The 23244-nt window shown below is 33.1% G+C and overlaps 1 protein-coding gene and 1 long non-coding RNA gene across 2 annotated transcripts; one reads left to right on the top strand and one right to left on the bottom strand.

The window, feature by feature from the left end:
* Nucleotides 1-1151: 1151 nt before the first annotated feature.
* LOC137741886 (putative leucine-rich repeat receptor-like serine/threonine-protein kinase At3g14840) lies at nt 1152-15038 on the bottom strand. The gene is made up of 24 exons (XM_088680157.1): nt 14704-15038; nt 14149-14329; nt 10165-10236; nt 9948-10016; nt 9598-9669; nt 9424-9495; nt 9204-9275; nt 9021-9092; nt 8862-8933; nt 8705-8776; nt 8551-8622; nt 8264-8335; nt 7858-7914; nt 7163-7222; nt 7041-7076; nt 6871-6902; nt 6382-6767; nt 6031-6226; nt 3645-3785; nt 3171-3289; nt 2834-3044; nt 2479-2716; nt 2051-2201; nt 1152-1912 (listed from the first exon to the last, which is right to left on the bottom strand). The coding sequence occupies exons 1-24, from the start codon at nt 14804-14806 to the stop codon at nt 1517-1519; spliced, it is 3024 nt and encodes a 1007-aa protein (XP_088536283.1). The 5' UTR covers nt 14807-15038; the 3' UTR covers nt 1152-1516.
* Nucleotides 4442-5583, top strand: LOC148693250 (uncharacterized). The gene is made up of 4 exons (XR_015953531.1): nt 4442-4714; nt 4840-4886; nt 5126-5149; nt 5300-5583. It is a non-coding gene; the product is annotated as an uncharacterized LOC148693250 (long non-coding RNA).
* Nucleotides 15039-23244: the final 8206 nt, after the last annotated feature.

The raw sequence follows: 23244 nt of genomic DNA, 5'->3' as shown, positions 1-23244 counted from the left end.
TATCTATTAGCTTAACTGTGTTGTTCATGTCAAGTTTCTAAGAAATAAATTGTGTCCAACACCATCTGAAAACGAAAAAAATAGCCCTTTTTCTGATTTGAGAATATATATATATATATATATATTTTAATTTATTTATTACAATTGATCTTATTATTAATAATCTAAGTTACAATATAAAGATCGGAGCGTTTAAACCGGCAACACAATAAATTAAAGAAAAAAGTCATATTCTTCAGACAATCCGACACTTACATAAAGATATAAAAGAAATCAAAAGGAAAAACTTCAAAAAAAAAAAACCATGCATGAAATTAAGTGCACGTCCACATTAAGCAAACGAATGGCACAGAGTGACAGACGGCAAAATAAACGTAGTTCGAAATTAATCTTACACGACTTGGACTTCTTCACCAACACTCAAATCAAAAGCAAAGGTGGGTTGGAATTTGCCCTGTTTGACTAGTGGTATCGTGGCCCATTTCTGGGCTTATTTGGATCGGTGTGCTATGGTCCATTACTGGGCTGCATGCTGGCTTGCATGAATTGATGCCGTGGCCCACTCCTCTTGAAACTCAGCCTGAATTATTGCTGAAATCTAAATCTGCCATCTCAGTCTCTCCAGAACTGTTGTTGGGCCCAGATCCATCAGATGGGCTGTTTGAGCTGTCCCGTTCAAGTGGGACATCAAACCCACCGTATTCTTCATTTGTACTACACAACTCCCCCTGAAAAGTAGAGTGGGTTTGATTAGTGATGACGAACATCTCTGTTTCGAAAAACGTGACATCCATGGTGACATAAAATTGCTTATGGGTGGATGGTACTTGGCTATTAAACCCTAAAAGAACTTTGATAGGACAAAAGGGAAATTTGACTTCCAATCATGCGATAAAACAGTTGAAAGATTTGCCCAACATCACTCTTTTGTTTCATAATATAGAGCCAAGTCATTCCAGTGCAATTATCGACAAACGTAACATACTAACGAATACCATGGTGAGTTGCTATTGGTGAAGGCCCCAAATATCTGAATGAATTAACTCAAAAGGCACTATTCTTTTATTGAAACTCAAATGATAAGAAGTACGATGACTTTTTGCAAGAATGCAATCATTATATTAAAAATTAGAGTTTGAAACGCCATTAAATAAAGACAAAAGTAATTTTTTTTTCTAAATAACGAAGGATGCATGTCCTAATTGACAATGTCATAGCCAAATTTGCTTGATATTGTTATTGTGACCACTGCAGACTTGGTTAACTCGGCCCGTTACCACTTCATCCACATAATATAACCCTCTCCTCTTAGTACCACTCCCAATGATCGTGGTACAAGAGGTCCTATAAAATAGGAAATAAGAATCCCAATTACACAAGGAATCAATCATATGATCACATTCCCAAACTGTATGGTTGATTCACACCAACAAATAGTTATAAAGGAAATACAAATGATTAATTAGCTGATATGTTTGAGTGTGCTAAGGTTGAGTCAAACTGATAACCGTGCAGCTCAAGTTCTCTCGCTTCTGTTCTCCCAGTAATCTGAATCAGGATTGACGGGATACAGATCATGAGCAGACGCAGACGAAGCAGTCCATGGCCCTTCAGTTGACCCCATTTCTATCTGTTTCTCACCCGTGCCCCTTCCAAAACTAGATTGAAAATGTTTCCTCATTGCATCAATCTTAATACTCTCAGCATTTGGATTCGAGACCGACTCATGAACAACAGTCTTTCCTTCGAGCATGCTCACAACCGAAGACATGGTAGGCCTAGCTGTCGAAGTAACATTGCAACAAAGGAGAGCCACATTGATTGCAACAATCATCTCCTCTTTATTAAAGTCTGATCCCAACCTTGGATCAACTAGGTCCATCAAATTCCCCTGATCTTTTAGAAGTCGTGCCTACAAAAAATGGAAGTAACAAAAGCAATATAAATTATGTCTTTGGATTAAACTTCATCGATTCAAATGTACTTTCACACATATAAGGCATATTAAGAAATTTTGAAGTTAAATTAGGAAGTAGTAGATTCATGTTACCCAATCAAGAAGATAAAAGCTTTCTTCCTTTTTCCGGTAAGTTGTGTTGTTTCTCCCACTAACAATTTCCAATACAAGAATACCAAAACTATAGACATCTGCTTTATCAGTCAGATAACCCCGCATTGCATATTCGGGCGCCATATATCCACTGCAATATCATGAAATCATATCATTAACCCATATTGAGCTAAAATAATTAGTAAAAATATTGCTAATTGAATACTTCCAATAGTTAGAGGGATAATCAGTAATACAACTATATTGCAAGAACATATCTGCCCTTCAAATTTCTTGAACAACAAGGATTTGGTTAGGTTGAAAATTATGTAAGTTAGAGACTTTCCTTTTGCTCTATCTTCCTTTTTCAAGGTGGAAAAAGATTAAAACAAGAGAATAAGAAGATAAATAAAAGTGTAGGGACTCACTAAGTTCCAGCAATACGAGTGCTAATGTGTGTATTATCCTCTTCATCAAGTTTGGCCAATCCAAAATCAGATATTTTCGGGTTAAGATTTTTATCAAGCAGAACATTAGTAGCCTTGATGTCTCTATGAACGACCTTCAATCTTGATTCCTCATGAAGATAAGCCAAACCTCTTGCTGTACCAATGCAAATCTTGCGCCTTGTTGGCCAATCCAACTTCAAATGACTTTCTTTTTCCCCTTCAATTTGCCAAATTAAACAAAGTTAGTTGTAAAGGACATATTTTAAGTGCATAAGATCTTTTATGCCCACTATATGAATGAAATGAACTTTTGGCAAACGAGATTGATATTTACTGAACAAAGCATGAGCGACGCTATTATTTTCCAGGTACTCATAGACAAGCAATAGTTGATTTCCTTCAATACAACATCCGTGGAGCCTGACAAGATGAGGGTGTTGCAAAGCAGAAATCATGCCAATCTCATTAACAAATTCACGATTCCCTTGCTTTGATTTGGAAGAAAGCTGCTTAACAGCTATTACGGTTCCATTAGCTAGAACGCCCTACATTTGAGAAAGATAGTCAAACTCTCATCACTATATGGAGCAAATTAACTTCCATTAGAACGGACAGTATCAAAGTAGAAAAAAAAATGTAATAAATAAATAAATATTGGCTCTGAAGAATACCTTATAAACAGAACCAAAACCACCTTCACCAATCTTATTGGCTTTGTCAAAGTTGCTTGTGGCATCTTTGAGTTGCTTGAAGGTAAATTTACCAGTTTGCAGGTCCACACCCTTCAAATCTGTATAACAAGTAAAACTCATAAGAAATTGTGTCGAAGAAAACTTTGAGAACAATAGCATTCTTAGTTCTTAATATTTTGTGCATGATTCTAGAATTTAACTAGTAATTGGATCCATAGGTAGACACTCTGCATCATGAGTCTGGACGATAAATATATTACAGCAACATCAAAGTGCCGGAAAGCTCAATATCTAAATAATTACTGTCTTTGTGTATGCACGTCAATGTGCATGAGAACCATGCAAAAAATAGCACAAATATTGTTCTTAGTCACGAAAAAAGTTCGATAAGAAAAAGTAATGGAGAAACAAAAAGGAAAAACCAGTACAACAGAATAAACTGCAAATTAATACCATCCTCCAATGTCTTTTTTTGTCCTAGGAGGCCTCTCTTCCAAAGAATACCAAATATCAGTAGTACAATGAAGACTCCTCCAACCACAATTCCAACCACGGCACCTACAGGCATAGAAGATTCTGTCGGGGGAACAAAGTCTGCCAAAAGAAAGAGTAGCTTAAATTAGAATAAATGTAAATGTAATTGATATGAGAGTGGATTATTCAACCAACTATCTAATGCACACAGAAACAGAAGATTGAACCCGGTCTTTGAGGCATCCTTAAATAAGTAGATAGTATATGAAGTAATCCCTCGAACAAACTTTCTTTGGATGGTTGTAAATTTTTAATGTTTCCTCAAGTGAAATGGTTAGTTTCCATGTAAATATTAAAAATCCTTGAAGTTGAATTTTGTTGTATTTAAAAGCGTCAACATGTTACCTAGAAAAAAAAAAAATACAGCATATTATGCGATAAGAAAATTTAAGAGAGTATTTCTTCAAGTCTTGTCTCAAAAACACAGAAGCATTATCTATTCTAAAGTTGGAGGGGGATTGGCATGTTCATGGCTACATTCAAGAAAATGCCCCTTGATTTCACCTTATTTGCAAGAAAGCCATCTGATTTGGGGCTGGGTTGGAGGGTAATTATGAAAAGATAGGAGGGTAATTTTGTCTCTCTAAAAAAACCTATGAAAAGATAGAGAGAGCCGTCAGCTTGCAGAGAGGGATGGAGAGAGAGAAAGAGAGAGACTGAAGAATACCACCACTTCTCCTGAACGAGGGTTAGCTGTGCAATTCCAGTTCTCTCTCTAAAAAAAATCGAGGATTCTGTTTTTTTATTTTTATTTTTATTTTTGTGTAAAAAAACCAAGGATTATAGTAAGGATTTCAATTTACAAATGGTTTTTCTGTTCAGATTTTCTTTTTGTGAGTTTTGTGTATGAATTTGTAGCATGATCTTCCACTGCATCATCCAAATTTTGCATTTGTAAATTGTCAAAGAAAAACGAAGTATGAGGAAATTATAGGAGATTGTGTCGGCTTTGGCCATGAAGGGTATCAGCAGGCTGTTCCCCCATACAGGCGATTAATCGTTTTTCAGTATGTGTTCTATTTGGATGAGAAAGTGATTGAAAAAGATGAATTTTTTTTATTTGTTGGTGAATTTTTTTTATTATTTATTTATTGGGATTTTGTGTATTGTGTAGAACCAGCAATGCAAGAGCAGGATCTGATCAGTCACACCCGAAAAGAGGTTTGTTTCTCAAATCACATTCATTAGTTTGATCATTAATGTACAATGGAAGGCTCTTCAATATGATTTTCTAATTTCTCCTTTCCAGCATTCTCTTTTTTGTTTTTGGAGTATGTATGTGATTTATATTTTATTATAGAGTAAAAATTAATAAACACGAGATGTAGCAATTAATTTGCATCCTTATGATAACACATGTATGAAAGTGCATTCAATTTCAATGTGTGTATGTGTGACAGGATGTGCCTGCTTGCTGCTGCTGGGTATGCTTGCTGTTGTTTCTCGCGCTATTTTTTATTTTTTTTTTTTTGTGTGTGTTGATTTGATTAACAATTCAAGCGTATCTTTATTTTGTTGGCGTGTGTTGGTTCGCAGCCAGTTTTATTTATTGGTTTTTTTATTTGGATTTATAGCACTGAGGGTATAGGTGAACGGTGAAGCGGTTTGTATGGGCTCATGTATCTTAAACATGTAGTGAGAAGTGAGGATTTTGTTTTAGTGTTTTAGATAATCTGAACGAATATGTAGATACTATGATTTGGGGTTGCTTTCTTAAACCATGATAAAGCAGTCCAAGTAATTTTAACATAGATATCATTTTTTATGTAATGCATGAGTTTATGAAATGTTAAGACGATAATATATCATGTGATTTAAAATTCAAAGAGAGACAATGAACCGTGTTTGATATTTTGTTTGTCTTGATTCGTTTAAATTTGGGCGTTTTTCAGTTGGATTCATGGGTTTCATTTAAGATATCATTTTTGGTTCATGAATGGTTTGCCAATGCAAAAGTTTGCATCTTTTCTTTGTTGGATTCATGGGGTTTTCTTAAGCTTTCAAGTTTTTAGTTTTAATCAAGAAATTTTGGGTTTCATTTATTTTTCGCACTACACTTTTTTGTTAAGATTTTCTTTATACTTCAGTAAATGATTGCTTCTTTACCTGTAAATTTTCAGGTTGTTCAAAACCCACAGCGAAGTGCGGGCAATTTTTCTAGTTTATGCGGAAATACAAGGGAAAGGAAATATTGAAGAAGAAGAACCATGTAGAACTGAAGTCGGATCTCTTAATTTAGTAGATATATCAATGCACATGGTCAACGCATAGTAATTAGACGAAGCTCAGATTAGTAAAAACTTACTTGGGTTTACTGAAATAGCTGAAATAAGAGGACCATAGACTCCTCTAAGAGGGATGCCTGTCGTCCCTTTCCCAGCCCAATATAAACGAATCTCCAATGTATTATCAGTTACAAGAGTAGTAAAGTTCTTTATGACTACATCACCAAACTCACGGGCTTCATCCATGATATTGAAGTCCTCCTCCTCTAGTTTTCCCTGCAATATATACATGTATATATACTAATTTAGTTGCTTTAATTTCATGATTATAAATGTGAAAGTTAACATTCGAATCGACCAAAATATAAACAATTCTTGTTGAAAATTAGAATATTTCACTGGTATACATGGAAGTGGATGCGATTAGTTACCTGAATGTAAATATTGAATATGCGCCTTCCCAAGCTTTTATATGTTGAGCCATTTCTAAACATTATCTCTGCAAAATGGAGGCTTACAGTGTAGTTTCCATTTCCCAGACAAAACCCAAAATAAGTTAGAGAGATGGGAGAAAGGCGAGCGTTCATGTACAGTTGAGGGTCGGTCATAGAGAGTCTAGTTTCATTAGTCGATATAAAGGTGTCCGTAGGGTGGTCATCATCAGGGAAGTAACCGGTGCTGCTTAATGCCCAATATGTTCTGCTCCGGTAAAATGATGAAGGTCCAGCTGAATATGTGTCATCATCATATACTGTATCTTTCTCTCCAGGGACAGTAACTTCATTCCCACCACAATTTATATGGAGAGAGTACAAATCTATGAAAAAAGAAAATGGAGATTAGTAGGCATTGAGGAGGAAAACTAAAAAAGAATGAACCGAGAAAATAAAGGTAATTATTTGTGTAGAAACTCGGCTTACGTTTTGGACACTTCAAACATGAAGCAGTTGTCCTAATAGAATAATTCAAGGAACAGAAATTGTCAGCAATCATAAATGAGAAGTTGCAAAAAAAATTAGTACATAATACACCGTTGGATACCAAATTAAATTTATAGGTGCATGCTTTGAGACGATTAATTTGAACTTACGAACTATTGCCTTTTGACGAGCTTGTAAACAAGTTACTGCAGAAATTAACACAAATGAAAAGTTAAGCTTTTCTCCACATAACACAAACAGATTAACTTCAAGCTAATGAAGACATTCTTACAGGCCGCCTCGTGGTTGACAATTTGGATCCCCTATGGTGAGGTTGTTATATGAAAGATCACTGCACAAAAAGAGCTATGATGCAAATTCTGTTGAATTGTAATTCTCTAGCTGATTAGAATTAGTGAAATAAGTTATGAGCTTAAGTGTGCATTCACTTGAGTTGTAACACTGCCAAGTGTGAGGTTCAAAGATGTAAGGTAAATAATGCCATGTGTGATGATCCTAGAAAATAGTTAGATGTGTGGTTGAGATCACTTTGTGATGTCCAAGGATCCGGCTGTGTTTTGCTAATGGTAATATTCTCTTTGCACGACTTGTGAGAGAGAGAGAGAGAGTGAGAGAATGTCAAATTAAGAAGGATTTTCCTCGACTGCATTCTGCAGAGCAGCGAGGACCTACATTCTGTGTGATTTTCTTCATCCTTTCATTTTCATTATTAATCATCTTCCTCCCAGTCCTCATATTCATTGAGGTTTCATAAACCAGAATCAAAGAAGCACTAACAAATTCTTTTCCAGATGTAGTATGTCAGTACAAAAGGAAACAAGGGTGAGGAGAAAGAGGTAGGCATTAACATGGTTCGAATGAAGTTTTTGATATAATAGTTTTATATCTATCTTAGTAAAAAAAAAAAAAAAAAACAGCGTAAATTTCCTTAGTAACTAAAGAGTAGCATTTGGAAGAGAAGCTTACACACTGTTTTTCGTCCAAGTAGGTACACGTCCAGTCAGCAAGTTTCCAGTTAAGAATCTAAAAATAATGAATACAAAAAAACTTAGTAAAGAATATAGTGTTTGTTCTTAGGAATTTCTTTGTGAAGGTTTGAAAATTTGAGTTTGCCAACTCTGGGTGCATTTGATCATTACTTCCATTTGAAAGAGACACCTAAGGGTGATCACCTTATGTCAGTTAATTGCATGAGTATTAATGACTCTAATGAATAAACTAAACATTTCATTTCTGAGCAGAAGAGCCGTTTTCATTTTCATTGCAGTATAGCCTGTGACTCATAATTATAGTAATCGTGAGTTGAAATACTTCCAGCTTATCAAGCGAATTTCATGTAAGAAGGACTATATTGGTCATTCCAATTGCTTACATATAATCCACATTTGCTAGACTAGAAAAGCTGTCTGGAATATCTCCGGTCAGCTTGTTAAAGCTGAGGTCTCTGCACAAACAAATAGCAAATGCAGTTTAGACATGCTCTCTGCAGAGAGGGAAATGTCATCTGAAAGAGATGTTCTCTTAATAAATACAGAAACATAATGTCCCTCCAACATTGTCTAAGTCACTTTAACAATCCTTAAATTAGTAGAATCACATCTAGAAGAATTTTTTTTATCTGAAGTCGGAAAAAATAGGGACGAATACATTTGTACTTACAAAGTTTTCAATTCAGTCATTTGCCCAAGATATGGAGGTAGCTGTCCAGTAAGGTTGCAATTCCTCAACATCCTGCAACAGACACCAAGGCTTTGAGTTTACAGAAGACTTCTGGTACGGACAGAAATTGTGTGTCATGGAACCATTAACTCACAGTGTCTTCATGTTTTTCATCTTATCAAGCGAAGGAATGGGTGATTCAGGTCCACTCAAGTCAGCGATTCTCCTGCATGTTAAAATTGGCCCATGAACATAAACTACGCATTTCGCTAATCGTTTTGTATTTAAAAATAGAGACGGGATATACTAACAAGTCAGTTAAGTTTGTCAAAAGAGAAATGCCAGAAGGAATTGGCCCTGTCAAACCGCTAGCCTGAATCAATCTGTTTCAACGAGTCATAACATATGAATTAGAGATAAAATTCAGAATCAAATAGCAGAAAGATGACACACAAAAGAAAAACACTCACAGTTTGTCAAGATTTGTCCAGTTCTTAATAAAATCAGGTATCTGCCCGGAAAAGTGACTGTCACTAACCCGACTGCATAATGATTAGAAAAGGGAAAATACTACGAATTAGTATCAGAAAGCAGTAAAAAGAATGTACAAGTGATCAGGAAACCTTTAAGAAGAAAGAACCACAGAAGCTTACAAGTCCTTTATTGTGGTAAGCATTGCAAATGTTTCTGGCAACTCCCCAGTAAAGTTGTTTGAGGAAAGCAGCCTAAGTATGAAATAGATATAACAATTATATCAATGATAAAGAAGTAGATGATTTACTGGTGAAAACATCCAGAATTTGTCTACAAGAAAGAAAATTCCAAATAAACCAAATACTTTTTAACACGGTAAAATTTGAATAGGGATCTTACATTCTTTTTATGTTGGCCCAAGATCCAAGCTCCCGAGGGAGAGGTCCAGAGAAATTATTGAAACTGATGTCCCTATACAAACAAATTCAATTCCATTGATTAAAAAAACATCATTTAGGATCATCATAGAATCAAATGGGGTAAGCAAGAAACAAATGCGCAATCAACACTCACAAACTCTGCAGAGTGGTGATGTTTCCCAGCTCTGTGGGGATAGAACCTGTCAAACGATTTCCAACAAGGGATCTGCATCAAAAACTGTAGTCTTAAGATCACTTTTATCAAGCAAGTGGATCAATAACATTAACATGTTCGTCAATACACCCCTATGTGTTCGATTCAATATTTATGATTCAAATGCCTCATGACCACGGAAGCCCATCATCATGAACAAAACCCAATGTAGTAGATTCATAGTTTAAGAAAGAAATGGCTGAAGAAAATTGGAGTGACCAAATAAAGCAATAAGAACATGACATGAACATCAAACACAAAAATGCATGCAGTTTGAGAGAAGACAGTACATGTTCAGAAGTGGAAGAGAGCTCCATTCTGGAGGGATGGTACCGCTCAGGTAGTTGCGGGTGAGGTCGCTGAAGGAGAAAGAAAGAAACCAGTTATTGTCTCACTGACAACATAAATAAAGATAAGCTATATATGAAATTAGAATAAACCATTTACACGACACATAGTTATTTTACTTTAAATAATGTAAACTTGGAGGGGTTAAAATGTGCTTACATTTCTTGAAGATAGGCGAGATTTACCAGCTCTGGTGGGAGTGTTCCTTGCAAATCTTGGGCTTTTAGAACTCTGTGTTTCATCGGAAAACAGAGTTTCAAAGATTAGTTGCAAATTAACAGATATCCACTACGCATCTATACTGTGACTAAAAGGAAAAGCTGCCACAGAACAAGTAAAACACTAATTTATCACAGAAAATGCTTACTTTTGGTCAGGGAATTAAATAGGAAGAAGGAACTGGTTTTCTTACTTTAAAACCGAAGGAAAATGTCCAATGTTCTTTAGAAAGAATAAAACTTGAGGAATTACACAAACGGTAAATGTGTATTTGTTACAAGCACACTGTGAATCATTCTTTCATTAACTTTGTAACTAATAACTTTGTCGATACAAAGTTGTATGTGTATAATAAGTATACAAGAATCATGGTGACTACGTACAATTATACGTTGATCAAGTATGCAAGAACCAAGCCTAAATACAGCACAGCGGTAATACCAAGTCCTAACAACTCAGCATGCCATGGAACATCTATGCTGGCTCATAACCAGATCAGAAACACATTGTTAGAGAAATTGAGCAAATTGGCCACATCCCATAACTCGATTTTGCAGATAAGTTGAATTGTTGTACATGGTAGGGTTGAATGTTTCATTGTTCATTCAATAAGAGAAATAGATTAGTCTTTTTGCATTTTCTTGAATTTCAAGGCACAAGAAGTTCTTATTAGATCAAGAAAAACTTCCGATTGGTTGCGGGTTGAAGAAAAAATAAAAAATTTGGAGGGGTAAAGTATTGGAAGATGGAAACCCAACTAGTGTACGGACGGCTAAGCCCGTTCTAGTGTAAGGCGGCCAAAGCCCATTTGGGAATTTAAAGATGTATACCAATTTTCATCATAATTTTGTTCCAACAAAAATTGAATTGGTCGAAATCGAAATTTTCAATCCTGACTTGCACGTCAAGAATAGTTTATAGTTCTAAGAAATTTGATTCAATTTATTTTTATTCATGCCCCTTGTTTCGTCAAAAACAGAATTTAACAATGTGCACGAAGAGAAAAAGATGAGCGCTAGTCACTTTTCATATCTCTAAACAGTAGCAACATTTACTTACTTTACATACACAATAAGAGCTTCAAAAATTTTACACCACGAACCTAGGCAAAATTTTCAGTGTGTGTTAGGAAAAATGTTCTATATACTAAGTGTCATAATTTAAGTGATACAAAAAGATTTCATGTATCCAAATACTTATATTATAATACTTAATATACCGGACCATATTCTCGAAGCATTAAAAATTCTCTCCGAAGCTAGGGTCGGGGCGTGAGAAAATCATAAAGAAACAAACGAGCTCGACTGTGCTATTAAACTAACATCCCTCAAATCCAACTGGAATCAATTGGCCTAGCTACTTGGCCGACATAAGGTTGAATGAGTGAATACGACGTGCCAAGTTGCCAATAGACAACTCGCTGAGGCCCACACTAGGCCTTATAATTCCTACTTTATTTTGGAGGTTTCATGGGCATGGGGTTAGGTTTGGGGACATTTAGTGAATTTGATTGATACTTATAGCAAATAGACGTGGGGTCATAAATAAATAAATAAAACGATTTTTTTTTAATATAATAATATATATCACGCTAAGAAGAATTTACACGTATTAAATATATGAATCAACGTAAATTTTATAAAGCTGTGTTTATATGAAGCTTTGTTTAATAAAAAAAAAAATTGTTCAATGTAAGTTATTCTCCTCTCTTACATGCATAGTTAATTTTCTTTGTAGGAGAAAAAACTCATTGAGAAGGGATTTTTTCAAGCGGCATACCAAATATCATATTACACATGGAGAATGAATTTTTTTTTTTTCCGTATTCCCTCACCTATTTTATAACACTTAAATTATTCACTTGAATACCGAATAGTTACAAAATTTTCTGCTCATTGAATTTTATTGCCCTAAAAAAGTCTTCATGTAGATATTATACAATGTCACTGGATGGTACGTGGACGTAAACCTTTCTTGTTTTTTTCTTTTAATGTTATTCTTATAACAAAGACTGAAAAACTTTGATCTTATCCTTGTCAACCTTTCACAACAAAAGACGCCTAATCTGTACGTTGCTTTTTCTTTATTTTTCTCAACTTTTTCTTTCTTTTTCTCTTAATAGTTCTATATATCATGAGATGGAATTCGTTCAAAACACAACGAGCAAAACTACCTTTTCAAAAAAAAAAAAAAACAACACACACACAACGAGCAAACTGTTTATCCAGAAAAGAAAAATATAATGAGCAATTTTAATGGCTTAAGAAATAAGTTAATCAATGACAATTCTATATAACCAAACGTTTATTTTCCAACTTATGTTATCTTTATCACATTAAGGTTTTTTTTTTTTAATAAATGATATTATCTATATTATGACATGAGAAAGTGGGCTAAGGCTCATAATGAGTTAGCAATAGTATGGTTCAAATACACCTTTGGCGAGAATCAAACATAAAACCTCTCACTTACAAGTAAAAATGGACTAAGTGACACATTAAGTGCTTAAATTGGTGTTTATTAACGCTATAATCTCATGTTGAAAACAAAGAATCATCTATTTCTCTCAGTAATCTATTATTAACAACCTTTTTCCAACTCTTTTTGTTGTATAGTAACATTTTATAGTCACAACGGGTCTCAAACAAGAGAACTAAACAAACATACAATTATTCATACACATATTTATTAACGATATGTTCTTTATGGTGAAACAAACAAAAATGAGTAATTAGAATCTCCTGCATTTTTTTCCAACTTTTTTAGATTAAACATATGTTTTTTTACAAAATTTGATGAAGACGCGTTCATCAATTGCCAACTTAGCATTTTATTTATTCATTTAATATATATATATATATATATATATATTTAGGAATTTTAAATTCTCAGCATTATTTTTTTACTTATTTATTTTTAACAAACGATAGGGGTGGAGGAATGCTCTAAGTCTCACAATGAATTAGCAATAATGTGATTCAAATTCGTAGTTTTATTAAAAACATTAATTTAAGTAATTCATCACTATCACCGAAAAATAACTTTTTATTTCAGTTATTATATTTAATTAGTCTCTTCTTTCATAAATAAATAAAAAATAAAAAATAAAAACAAAGCCATTAATACTTATGTATAAAAAAAATTAGATTCTAAATGTACCAAGAAATAAAATGTACCATAAAATCAAATGCACCAATATAATCAAATGTACCTCTAATAAAATTGTGTAAAAAATATTTAATCAAATTCTTAAAAAGAACCGATATTTAATCATCGAAATTAAAAAAAATGAGACGCCTATATTTAATCTTGGGTGAAGTGCCAATTTAGTCCCTGAACTATTACCTCAATGAAAATTAGGTCCTTGAATTATTTTTTCGGTAAAATAAGTCCCTAAATTCATTAGAAATTGCTAATTTCATCCCTTCTAGTATATTTAAAGCTATTTAATTCAATTTTTCATCAATTTAAGTCATTTGACACACTTTAGAGTAACACCATCATTTTCTCGTCTATAAGCCCTTAACATTTCATATAGGTTGTGAATTTAATGTCTAATTTACCCTCAAAAGTTAACTTACACTATTTCTTCTTGAAAAACTACCAATTTATCCTCCAAAGTTAACTTCATACACTATTTCTTTATGAAAAACAACCAATCTATTATCCAATGTGTATCACATGTAAGTAACGTGACTTAAATTGACGGAAAATTGAATATAGTAGCTTCGAATATACATTAGGGATGTAATTGGCAGATTTTTATAATTTAGGAACTAATTTTTCTGAAAAAATAGTTTAGGGACCTAATTTTCACTAAGGTGATAATTCAAAGACTAAATTGGCAGTTTACCCTTTAATCTCACTCAGTTCTGAGTCGGGAATGTTTGTTTTTGAGAGAGAGAGAGAGGGAGAGAGGTTTACATGCTGGTAATATGGCAAACGGTGGAGTTTTTGTAGGAGCAAGTACAGGTGATGGCATTCTGAAATCCGTCGGGTGCGCTTGAATTAGTCCATGGAAGTTGGCCGCTGCATGGATCTGGGTCTCCATTGAAATCCCAGTCCTTCTTCCCCAATGTCTTTGCTATGGCTTCCAAAGTTTGCACTGCATATACGCAAAATAAAAGGCAACAAATTAACATCGTGCTCAACAAAATAGTAAAAAAAAATTTTGATGCATAGACAAGAACTACAGAGTGCACCTCATATGATTGAAAGTTTCTACCAAGTTCACGCAAATATCTGTTTCCCTAAGGTTCATTTGATAACCATTTTAATTTTTAATTTTTAGTGCATTGGTAACTGTTTTCACTTCTCTGAAGAATGTAAACTGAGAATCAAAATCAACCCAAACCAAATTTTGAAAACTCAAAAAGAATTGAAAATTAAAAAATTATCAAACGAACTTAAAACTATCATTTATGGAATGAAACAAACGAAGATATTTGACATAGAGATATTGAGGTGAATTACTCGTACCTTCATCATTTGGCAATCGAGCAGCTCCAAAGACAAAAGTTACAAAGCAAGCTGCAAAGAAAAGAGAATAAGGAAGAAGTCGAGGGAAGAACATATTCATCATTTTTCTAGGCAAAGTCTTTCACATTTGAAGAGAAAACCAGAGACAAAAGGATCAGTTTGCGCAGCTAGCTGGATGGAATATGTTGAGAGGTTTTGGAATTTGTTGGATTGTATGTCTGAAAATTTGTGAGAGTAGCGAAGAAAGAAAGATTTGTGAGGAGAATGAGTCTGAATTACAGCTTTTTATTCACTTAAGGGGAGGGAAGGAGTGGACCTCGAAGGACAGAAACGGAAGTCAATGACTTGTGTTACCTTACTTGCCCTTAAAACCAAAGACCAAACAAGAAGGGACAAAAAATTATTCCCGACCACTTACTCTATTTATTTTTATTTAATTATTTATATAATTAAAGATACATTTACATAAATTACTTGTAAAAGAATTAATTTAAAATAGAAGATTTGAGTTTAGCCAAACTAGTTACTTCACTATGTTTTATCATGCACCAAGTTTGTGTCTCAAATTTATTTATTAGCTTAACAGTGTTGTTCATGTCAAGTTCCTAAGAAATAAATTGTGTCCAACGCCATCTGAAAACGAAAAAAATAACCCTTTTTCCATTTTGAGAATATATATATATATATATATATTATTATTATTTCAATCAATCCTTTTATTAATAATCTAAATTACACTATAAATTAAAGAAAAAAGCCATACTCTTCAGACAATCCGACATTTACACAATGTTATAAAAGAAATAAAAAAGAAAAACTTCAAAAAAACCGTGCATGAAATTAAGTGCACGTCTACATCAAGCAAATGAATGGCACAGAGTGACAGAAGGCTAAATAAATGGGATCCGGCTTTTCTGCCCTTCCAGTTCTATACACTTCTATCATTTTCTGTTTTGTGTGATCACGATTAAACCACATCAACATTTTATATAAAATTTTTTATATTAATTTTTTATAAAGATAATAAGATAAAAAATAATAATGATATAAAATATTAAAGTTATTTAATCGTGACCGCACTAATAAAAAAGAATGAAAATGTATGAGAATTGAAAGGATAGAGAAGTCATATCCAAATAAATGTCGTTCGAAATTAATCTTATTGGACTTGGACTTCTTCACTAACACTCAATCAAAAGCAAAGGTTGGTTGGTTGGTGAAGCACTGTATTCAGCTGAGATCAAGCACTGTATTCCGTACGTACCGCAGCCCCAAGTCAATCAGAAACTTAAAAAATTAAAAATTACGAAGCTCTGCCTCATTTTGGGAGTAAAAACTTGTAAATTTAGAATTACAGACCAGTCCGTTAATGGTTTCTCATATGGGGTTTATTTACACACGTTTATTTTATTTTTTATACACTTTTTTAACTTTCTGCCATTAGATCGAATTAATTGAAGAATATCGAATGACAAAAATTAATAAGTGTGTAAAAAGTAAAAAGAAGTGTGTAAATAGCATAATCATTCTTACATACTACATAAAATAAAATGTAATTAAAAGGGTAGATATTCATTATCAAATAAAAACTATAACATATATATTTGGACTGAATTTGTGACACCATTTTTTACACAATTTTTGACAACCGTTTTGTGGCTTCCACTACGTAAAGTACTTTTAACGATCTGAACTGTTTATTTTTTAGAAAATTATTCATAGATCATTCTTTGCAAAAAATTAACCCAATATAAAACTGTTAAGATATTCAACGATCATATGATTTCATATTTAGGTGATTTTTGGTAGACATGATATTTGAAGGAAAACTTAAAAGATAGACAGTTTGGATCCTTGAAATACATTACGAAATGAACCCCACAAAAACAAGTATCAAAAGTTATGTATAAATATGGTGACACAAATCTGCCCCTTATATTACCTTCGCTATATAGGTATATGGTGGGAGTTATTGAATTAATTATCATGACCTAAATTACCAAAAAGTATTGGATCATATTGTGGAATACTAGCATATAGTCACACACAAAATGTGTGAAAATTTTGTATTTTTTGTATTTTAAATGGAAGGGGAGAGGAAAAGACGGAGAGAGAGCGTGGGATGGGGAGATAGTTTTATTTTTTATTTTTTAATTAAAAATATGTTAGAATCACATATAGGTGAGACTTTGAAAGAAAAAAAAATGGTTGTGTGAAATTATATTACTACCCACATTTCTTATAAATATTCAGTTTTAATTAAAGGGTTAGAAAGTTAATTTCATAAACTTTTGGCTGACAATGAAAGTTTTATTAATATGTAATTCAGATAATCAGCACAAAAATTTGTATGGACTATGTATTACTAAACAGTAAACAGTGAACGCCTGCCGAGGTCAAGTTTGGGAGCTCTCTCGAACATAGTCCATGCAAAATACTAATCAAAGACAAATTCTAGTAGGTTTTTTGACCGATACCGGTGGCCGGCCAGTTGCAGCTAAAGATATGCACACACACCCCGGTGACACTCTTTCATAAGGATCCAATTTAAAGATTTTAATATATGAGAATTTTCCATTTTAGTCAATTTTTACATAAATGGTTGATTGAGACGTATGTGAAATTTTAGTCATGTGATCATAAATGGATGACTGAGACGTATGTGGAATAATTTTTTTTTAAGTAAAACTGCAAATAGTTGATATGGATGGATTATAATTATCGCAATTGTTTTTTTTTTTTTTTTGGTTGAATAATTATCTCAATTGTTTGATCAAGTGGGAATTCTATAATATTGGAAAGCCGTTTTTTAACAACAAAAACAAAGAGCTTTTTTTTTTTTAGTTGACAAAGGAAATGAAAATTTTCATAAAAATATTACGAGGTCACGGGACCTGAACTATATTTGTAACTAATAAACGATGATAAAAAATAATTAGTTGTAACTGTTTTTTTGTTGTTGAAATAATTAGTATTATTTGCTCAATACACCGATTTGTGGCAAACGCATATTATTTGGAGCTCATAGTCAGCTTAATTAAAAAACCTTTCCAACAGCCGAACTCACGATTTTGACAGCAGTATATAATAAGCTATTAGTTTTCCATGATTATGAAATTTAAAATAATTAATCAAGCACAATTTAAAGTACACCCACTGGTAATTAAAATAATTAAGTAACAGTAATTTAAAATACACTCTTGACTTATCTGCTATTTTCAACTAAGTCAAGCATGAGAAATTTCCTGATCAGGATATGTGGACATGGTAATTGCGCAGCTCTATGTACATGCTTTCTTAATCAAGTTGCCGGAGTTGACCAACTGAAGCTAATTGCTTGCAAGCAATATACAAATGTTCTGTATTTTTGTTTTCATACTATAAGCCAAGAGTTATGATTCTAAGTGATACTATTTAATTGTACTTTGATCAGCATTCCATGAATAAAGTAATAGTCAAATGTTTGAGAGAAATACTAAATTTTAGAATTAAGCACTCATCACAAGTGGCCTTCTGCCCTTTTTTTTTTTTTTTTTAAAGAAAACTTCGAGGTACGAAGGAAATTTATTAATATGAAAAAAATAAATATACCTAATGCCATGTATACCTAGTGCTACACATCCTTAAATGTGTGTGTGTATTTTGACACAACTTTTTGTAGTTTTCATTTCATAATTTTTTTTTCAAAGATCTGAATCACCTATATTTCAATTCATCATTCATATATTATCATCGTAAAAAAATTAAAAAAAAATCATTTATAATTAAAAACATATATGATCCTACAAAAAAAACAATACTAAGATAATTTGTATATAATATTAATATTTAGTTCTCCAAGTATAAAGTCATTGATAGGAATTGGATGCTATCATTATAATCATTTTTTCCAGTTTATCAGTTGGTTGACTGTATAACTTGGTATGGAACATCATTCATTGTTTTGTGTGCGTATGTGTCCAGAGTTTATAGAAATAATTTTCACATAGATCATTTTTGGGCTACTTTGTTTTCTGAATTCTTCTAAATTCAATTCAAATATAAAAAAAATAAAAAATGAAAAGAGAGTGCAACGAAAAGAAGCATATAGAATTCACTTCCCATAATTTATCTACATATTAGTATCTGCATCAGCGCATGTAATAATAATTCACTACAACACAAAAATTTGTTGTATTGTTGTCTATATTTTGGAGGGTGTGAGTCCTTTGAGCTTTGTTTGGGGGAAGGATTCTAGCCCTGTGAACTTAAAGACCAAATTAGTAAAAAATGAATTATAAAATGCTAGATATGAGAGATTACAAAAACACCGTATAAGCATTGTAAAAGACATGTAAAAAAAATTTGTAAATGACTTAAACTAAGTAAGGATTTAAAAATCACTCTCGACTCTCACATGTTTTTGTGATGCTCATATAACGCTTTTCTAATCTCTTCCATATAAAATTTTATGATAATTTCATGACCATCTGTGCTTCAATGTTCAATCCCTTCAAAAAGGACAAGAATCGTCTACCCTTCCACTTCCAATGCTTTTGCGTGTCCTCCTGTTTGTGTGATCATGGTTAAGCCACGTCAACATTGTTATATTACTATTTATTTTTATCTTATTATCTCTATAAAAAAAATATATAAAATATTGACATGACTTAACCGTGACCACACAAAACAGAAGGGCACTGAAGGACATCGAAAGTGGAAGGACAGACAATCTTTGTCCCTTCGAAAAACCACTCACCCAAGCCTAATTTTGACAAGGAGTCCTAGGTCTATAGGGCCTGTCTCCCGTCTTTATGTGGAGAGCTTTTACTGCCTAGCCTTCTTGTGCTAGGCTTGTTCTTCATTGCCTCTTTTTCAACATATTTGCGGTTGGTCTACCTTACATGGTAAGATCCTTGATGGATCTGTTTTGTTACATGGGAATTTCTCTGCAAATTGTGGAGGTGTTGGTAACGGTGGCTTAATAGGCTGATCTGATATGACGAGGACGAGAAGTTGAATCTTCTGGTCTATCTTATTGGCGTTTTCAGGACTAAGTACTGATTTAGGACTATGTGCAACTCAGTGTATATTTATTGGAGGCAGATTCTCTGCCCTCCCATTTTTCGTGCCTTTCTGTTTTATGTGGTCACGGTTAAGTCACGTCAATATTTTATATTATTTTTTTATAGAGATAATAAGATAAAAATGAATAATAATATAAAATATTGACGTGACTTAACTATGACCACATAAACAGGAGGATATAGGTGGGCATGGGAAATGGGAGGGCAGAGAGTCTGCCTCCATATTTATTATACTCTTTTGTAATTATCCACAATTGTAATGATCAATTATATAATTACATTAAACAGACCTCATATGATTACGAAGGCACATCCATATTTACTATACTCTTTTGTAATTATCCACAATTGTAATGATCAATTATATAATTACATTAAACTGACCTCATATCATTACGAAGGCACATCTCTATCAGGATATAAAATAACAAAAACTAATAAAAAAAATTTTGAAAATTTTGAGTTTTAATGATAAAGACAAAATAAAGAGTAAATTGAATAGTACCAAAATTGACTTTTTAGTGTAAAAATGTAGTTTTTCGTTAAAGTGAACAATATTGAGAGCTTTTCGTTAAAGTTCCCTTTATATCCTGACTTATTAGAGCAAGTCATATGTATTTTAAATTAAATTTGCAAACCAAATGATGTGGTTGTAGATAATTGGATTATTAATTATACGTCGATTAACATGCTTATTTTTTATTGATGATACATCATTTGGTTTAAAATTTTGGTCTCCCTAGCATTACCCTTTTGGTTTATAAAAAGATATATTCTGGTTTGAAAAAACTTATTATGACTATTCTTTTCGACTATAAACGTTGAAATTGTCTGTTACGATATATACAAAATAATCGATTTGAAAAATTTGTAAGAATGGAATGTCACGATAACTTCTTTTTTGTTTTATTGTAATGTACCACACGATTTTGGGATATTTTTCTGCAATTATTCGTTTACACTTTTTAACTTTGATTTGTTTCTTTGTTTGCTTTTATATCGTGATATAGGATCTAAACCTGTATGAATCCAATGAATGCATGTAGAAATAACTCGGATGCATGCAGTTTTCTCCAAACAATATTACGTGTGGCAAATCCCAGGTCAGCATCCACTCAGGAGCATGAATACTTTTCATCATGGAATTTTTCGTCCCTTCATTTTCCATGGTACTTTTGGAAAAATGATCATATTCGGATATCTTCTATCAAGATTATCGGATTAAGTAATTTAAGCTTTTAAAATTTTATCTAATGATTCACCTGTTTTGATTTCTTAAAAGATGTAATAATTTTTTTTCGTTAGATAAAATTTCAAAGACCTGAATGAATCCCTTAATCTGGTAATCTTGATGAAATAAATCCGTACTTGTGGTAGAACACTGTTTCTAGTCACCAGCAATTAATTATTTTATTCTCATGTCTGCATGCAAACACGTACCTACGAAAAGTTGTTTGCCTAGACCACATAAAAGGTTACAGCTTTCATCTGTTTTCCATCATTAACAACTTTTTAGTCCGGACAAGGATTATATGTCCTCTCACTTCCGGTGTTTTCCCATGTCTTTTTATTTGTGTGATCATGATTAAGTCACGTTAATATTTTATATTACTATTTATTGTTGTCTTATTATCTTCATAAAAAAATAATATAAAATATTAACGTGATTTAATCGTAACCACATAAAACAGAAAAGTACTGAAAAATACTGAAAATGAAAAGGCAGACAATCCTTGCCCTTTTGGTCCAACATCTTTGGTCTCCAAATCAACCAGTTAATGCGTTGAAGCATGATGTTTTTGACTTCGAATTGAATCCGCAGGTCAAGCCGACGGTTTTGAGCTGACAGCTGGGATAGGAGTTATGGGATGCCATAACTGGGAATTAATCCAACAAATATCACAAGTAAATTATCATGCCAAGAAATAATAATAATAGAATCATATTTAACTTGCGTAAAGAGCCATGTGATCGTCTGACAGATTCACACATTTTAAATTCATCCCCGTAATTCTAAACCTGTGAATTTTCTAACTTTATTCCCAAAAGCCAAAATTACTTTCCAGTGATGACAGGGATGGAATCATAGAGCAAGAAATTAAGGGAAACTTCAGACCAAAGAGCAAAACGGGTTAACTAGGATGACCTTAGACCATCTCCACCGAAGGATCTAGAGAATCAAAGGATCGAAAATAGTCCGAAAATCATCTCCAATCGAAAGTTAGGTCAAAGGATTTATGGGCCACAAGGGACAAAAAAAAGGCCAAAGAGCCAACCGGATGACCTTAGACCAGCTAGCCTGCTGGCTAGCCCACTTACTTTTTTTTTTTTTTTTTTCTTGTTCTTTTCGCTTTGTCCAGCCCACTCTTTTTTTTCCTACATTATTTCTTACATATTTTTCACAATTTCATATTATATTACCTCATTTTATTTCAATTCTTCACATTCCATACTATGGCCCCTTGGCCAGACCTTTTTTTTGTGATAGTGCTAAAACGAGCCCTATGACCATTTGGCCCTTAGTTGGAGATGGTAAGAAATATAATCATGCATTGTTCATTAAAATATTAATTTCTTCTATATAAAATTTTACGCCCTAGCCTTCTTGTGCTAGGCTTGTTCTTCATTGCATCTTTTGCAAGGTTTTGTCCTCTCCCTAGGTTATAGGGCTTTGGATCAGGCGAGTTTGGTCAGAAACTTTCCAAATTTACCTTCTGATACGCTGGATTTTGTCATTGATTTTCTTCTTTCAACATTTGCGGTTGGTCTACCTTACATGGTAAGATCCTTGATGGATCTGTTTTGTTTAAGCATTCATTGGGAATTTCTCTGCAAATTGTGGAGGTGTTGGTAACGGTGGTTTAATAGGCTGATCTGATATGACGACGACGAGAAGTTGAATCTTCTGGTCTGTCTTATTGGCATTTTCAGGACTAAGTACTGATTTAGGACTATGTGTAACTCAGTGTATATTTATTATACTCTTTCGTAATTATCCACAATTGTAATGATCAATTATATAATTACATTAAACTGACCTCATATGATTACGAGGGCACATCTCTGTCAGGATATAAAATAAGGAAAACTAATGAAAAAAGTTTGAAAACTTTGAGTTTTAACAATAATGATAAAATAAAAGGTAAAATGAATAGTATTATGATTGACTTTTTAGTGTAAAAATGTGGTTTTTCGTTAAAGTGAACAGTACCGAGAGCTTTTCGTTCAAATTCCCTTTATATCCTGACTTATTAGAGCAGGCCATATGTATTTTGAACTCAATATAATTGTTCTGCCCTTAACAGACCATGCCAACGTTGGTCATACATTATAGGCTTACAAGCCCTATTCCGCTGAGATCCAAGAAGTCCACAATCATCAGGTTCCGAGACCATCTCACAGAGGTAACCCAACTTACTTATAAGCACATGCAGTGTCTCTTCTCTTAACGATTCTCTCATAAGAGTACACATTG

Source organism: Pyrus communis, chromosome 11, assembly GCF_041283825.1.
Source record: "Pyrus communis isolate YQ-2024b chromosome 11, ASM4128382v1, whole genome shotgun sequence".
NCBI lineage: Eukaryota > Viridiplantae > Streptophyta > Magnoliopsida > Rosales > Rosaceae > Pyrus > Pyrus communis.
This window is presented reverse-complemented; position numbering and strand designations above follow the sequence as displayed.

What these genes read in the sequence shown, in the direction of transcription:
- LOC137741886 (XM_088680157.1), bottom strand. Translation starts at nt 14,806, where the DNA reads ATGATGAATATGTTCTTCCCTCGACTTCTTCCTTATTCTCTTTTCTTT. An exon ending in GTTTGCCATATTACCAGCAT is followed by an intron (nt 10,237 to 14,148) that starts GTAAACCTCTCT and finishes GATGAAACACAG; the next exon opens with AGTTCTAAAAGCCCAAGATT. An exon ending in TGGGCCAACATAAAAAGAAT is followed by an intron (nt 9,276 to 9,423) that starts GTAAGATCCCTA and finishes TTTCATACTTAG; the next exon opens with GCTGCTTTCCTCAAACAACT.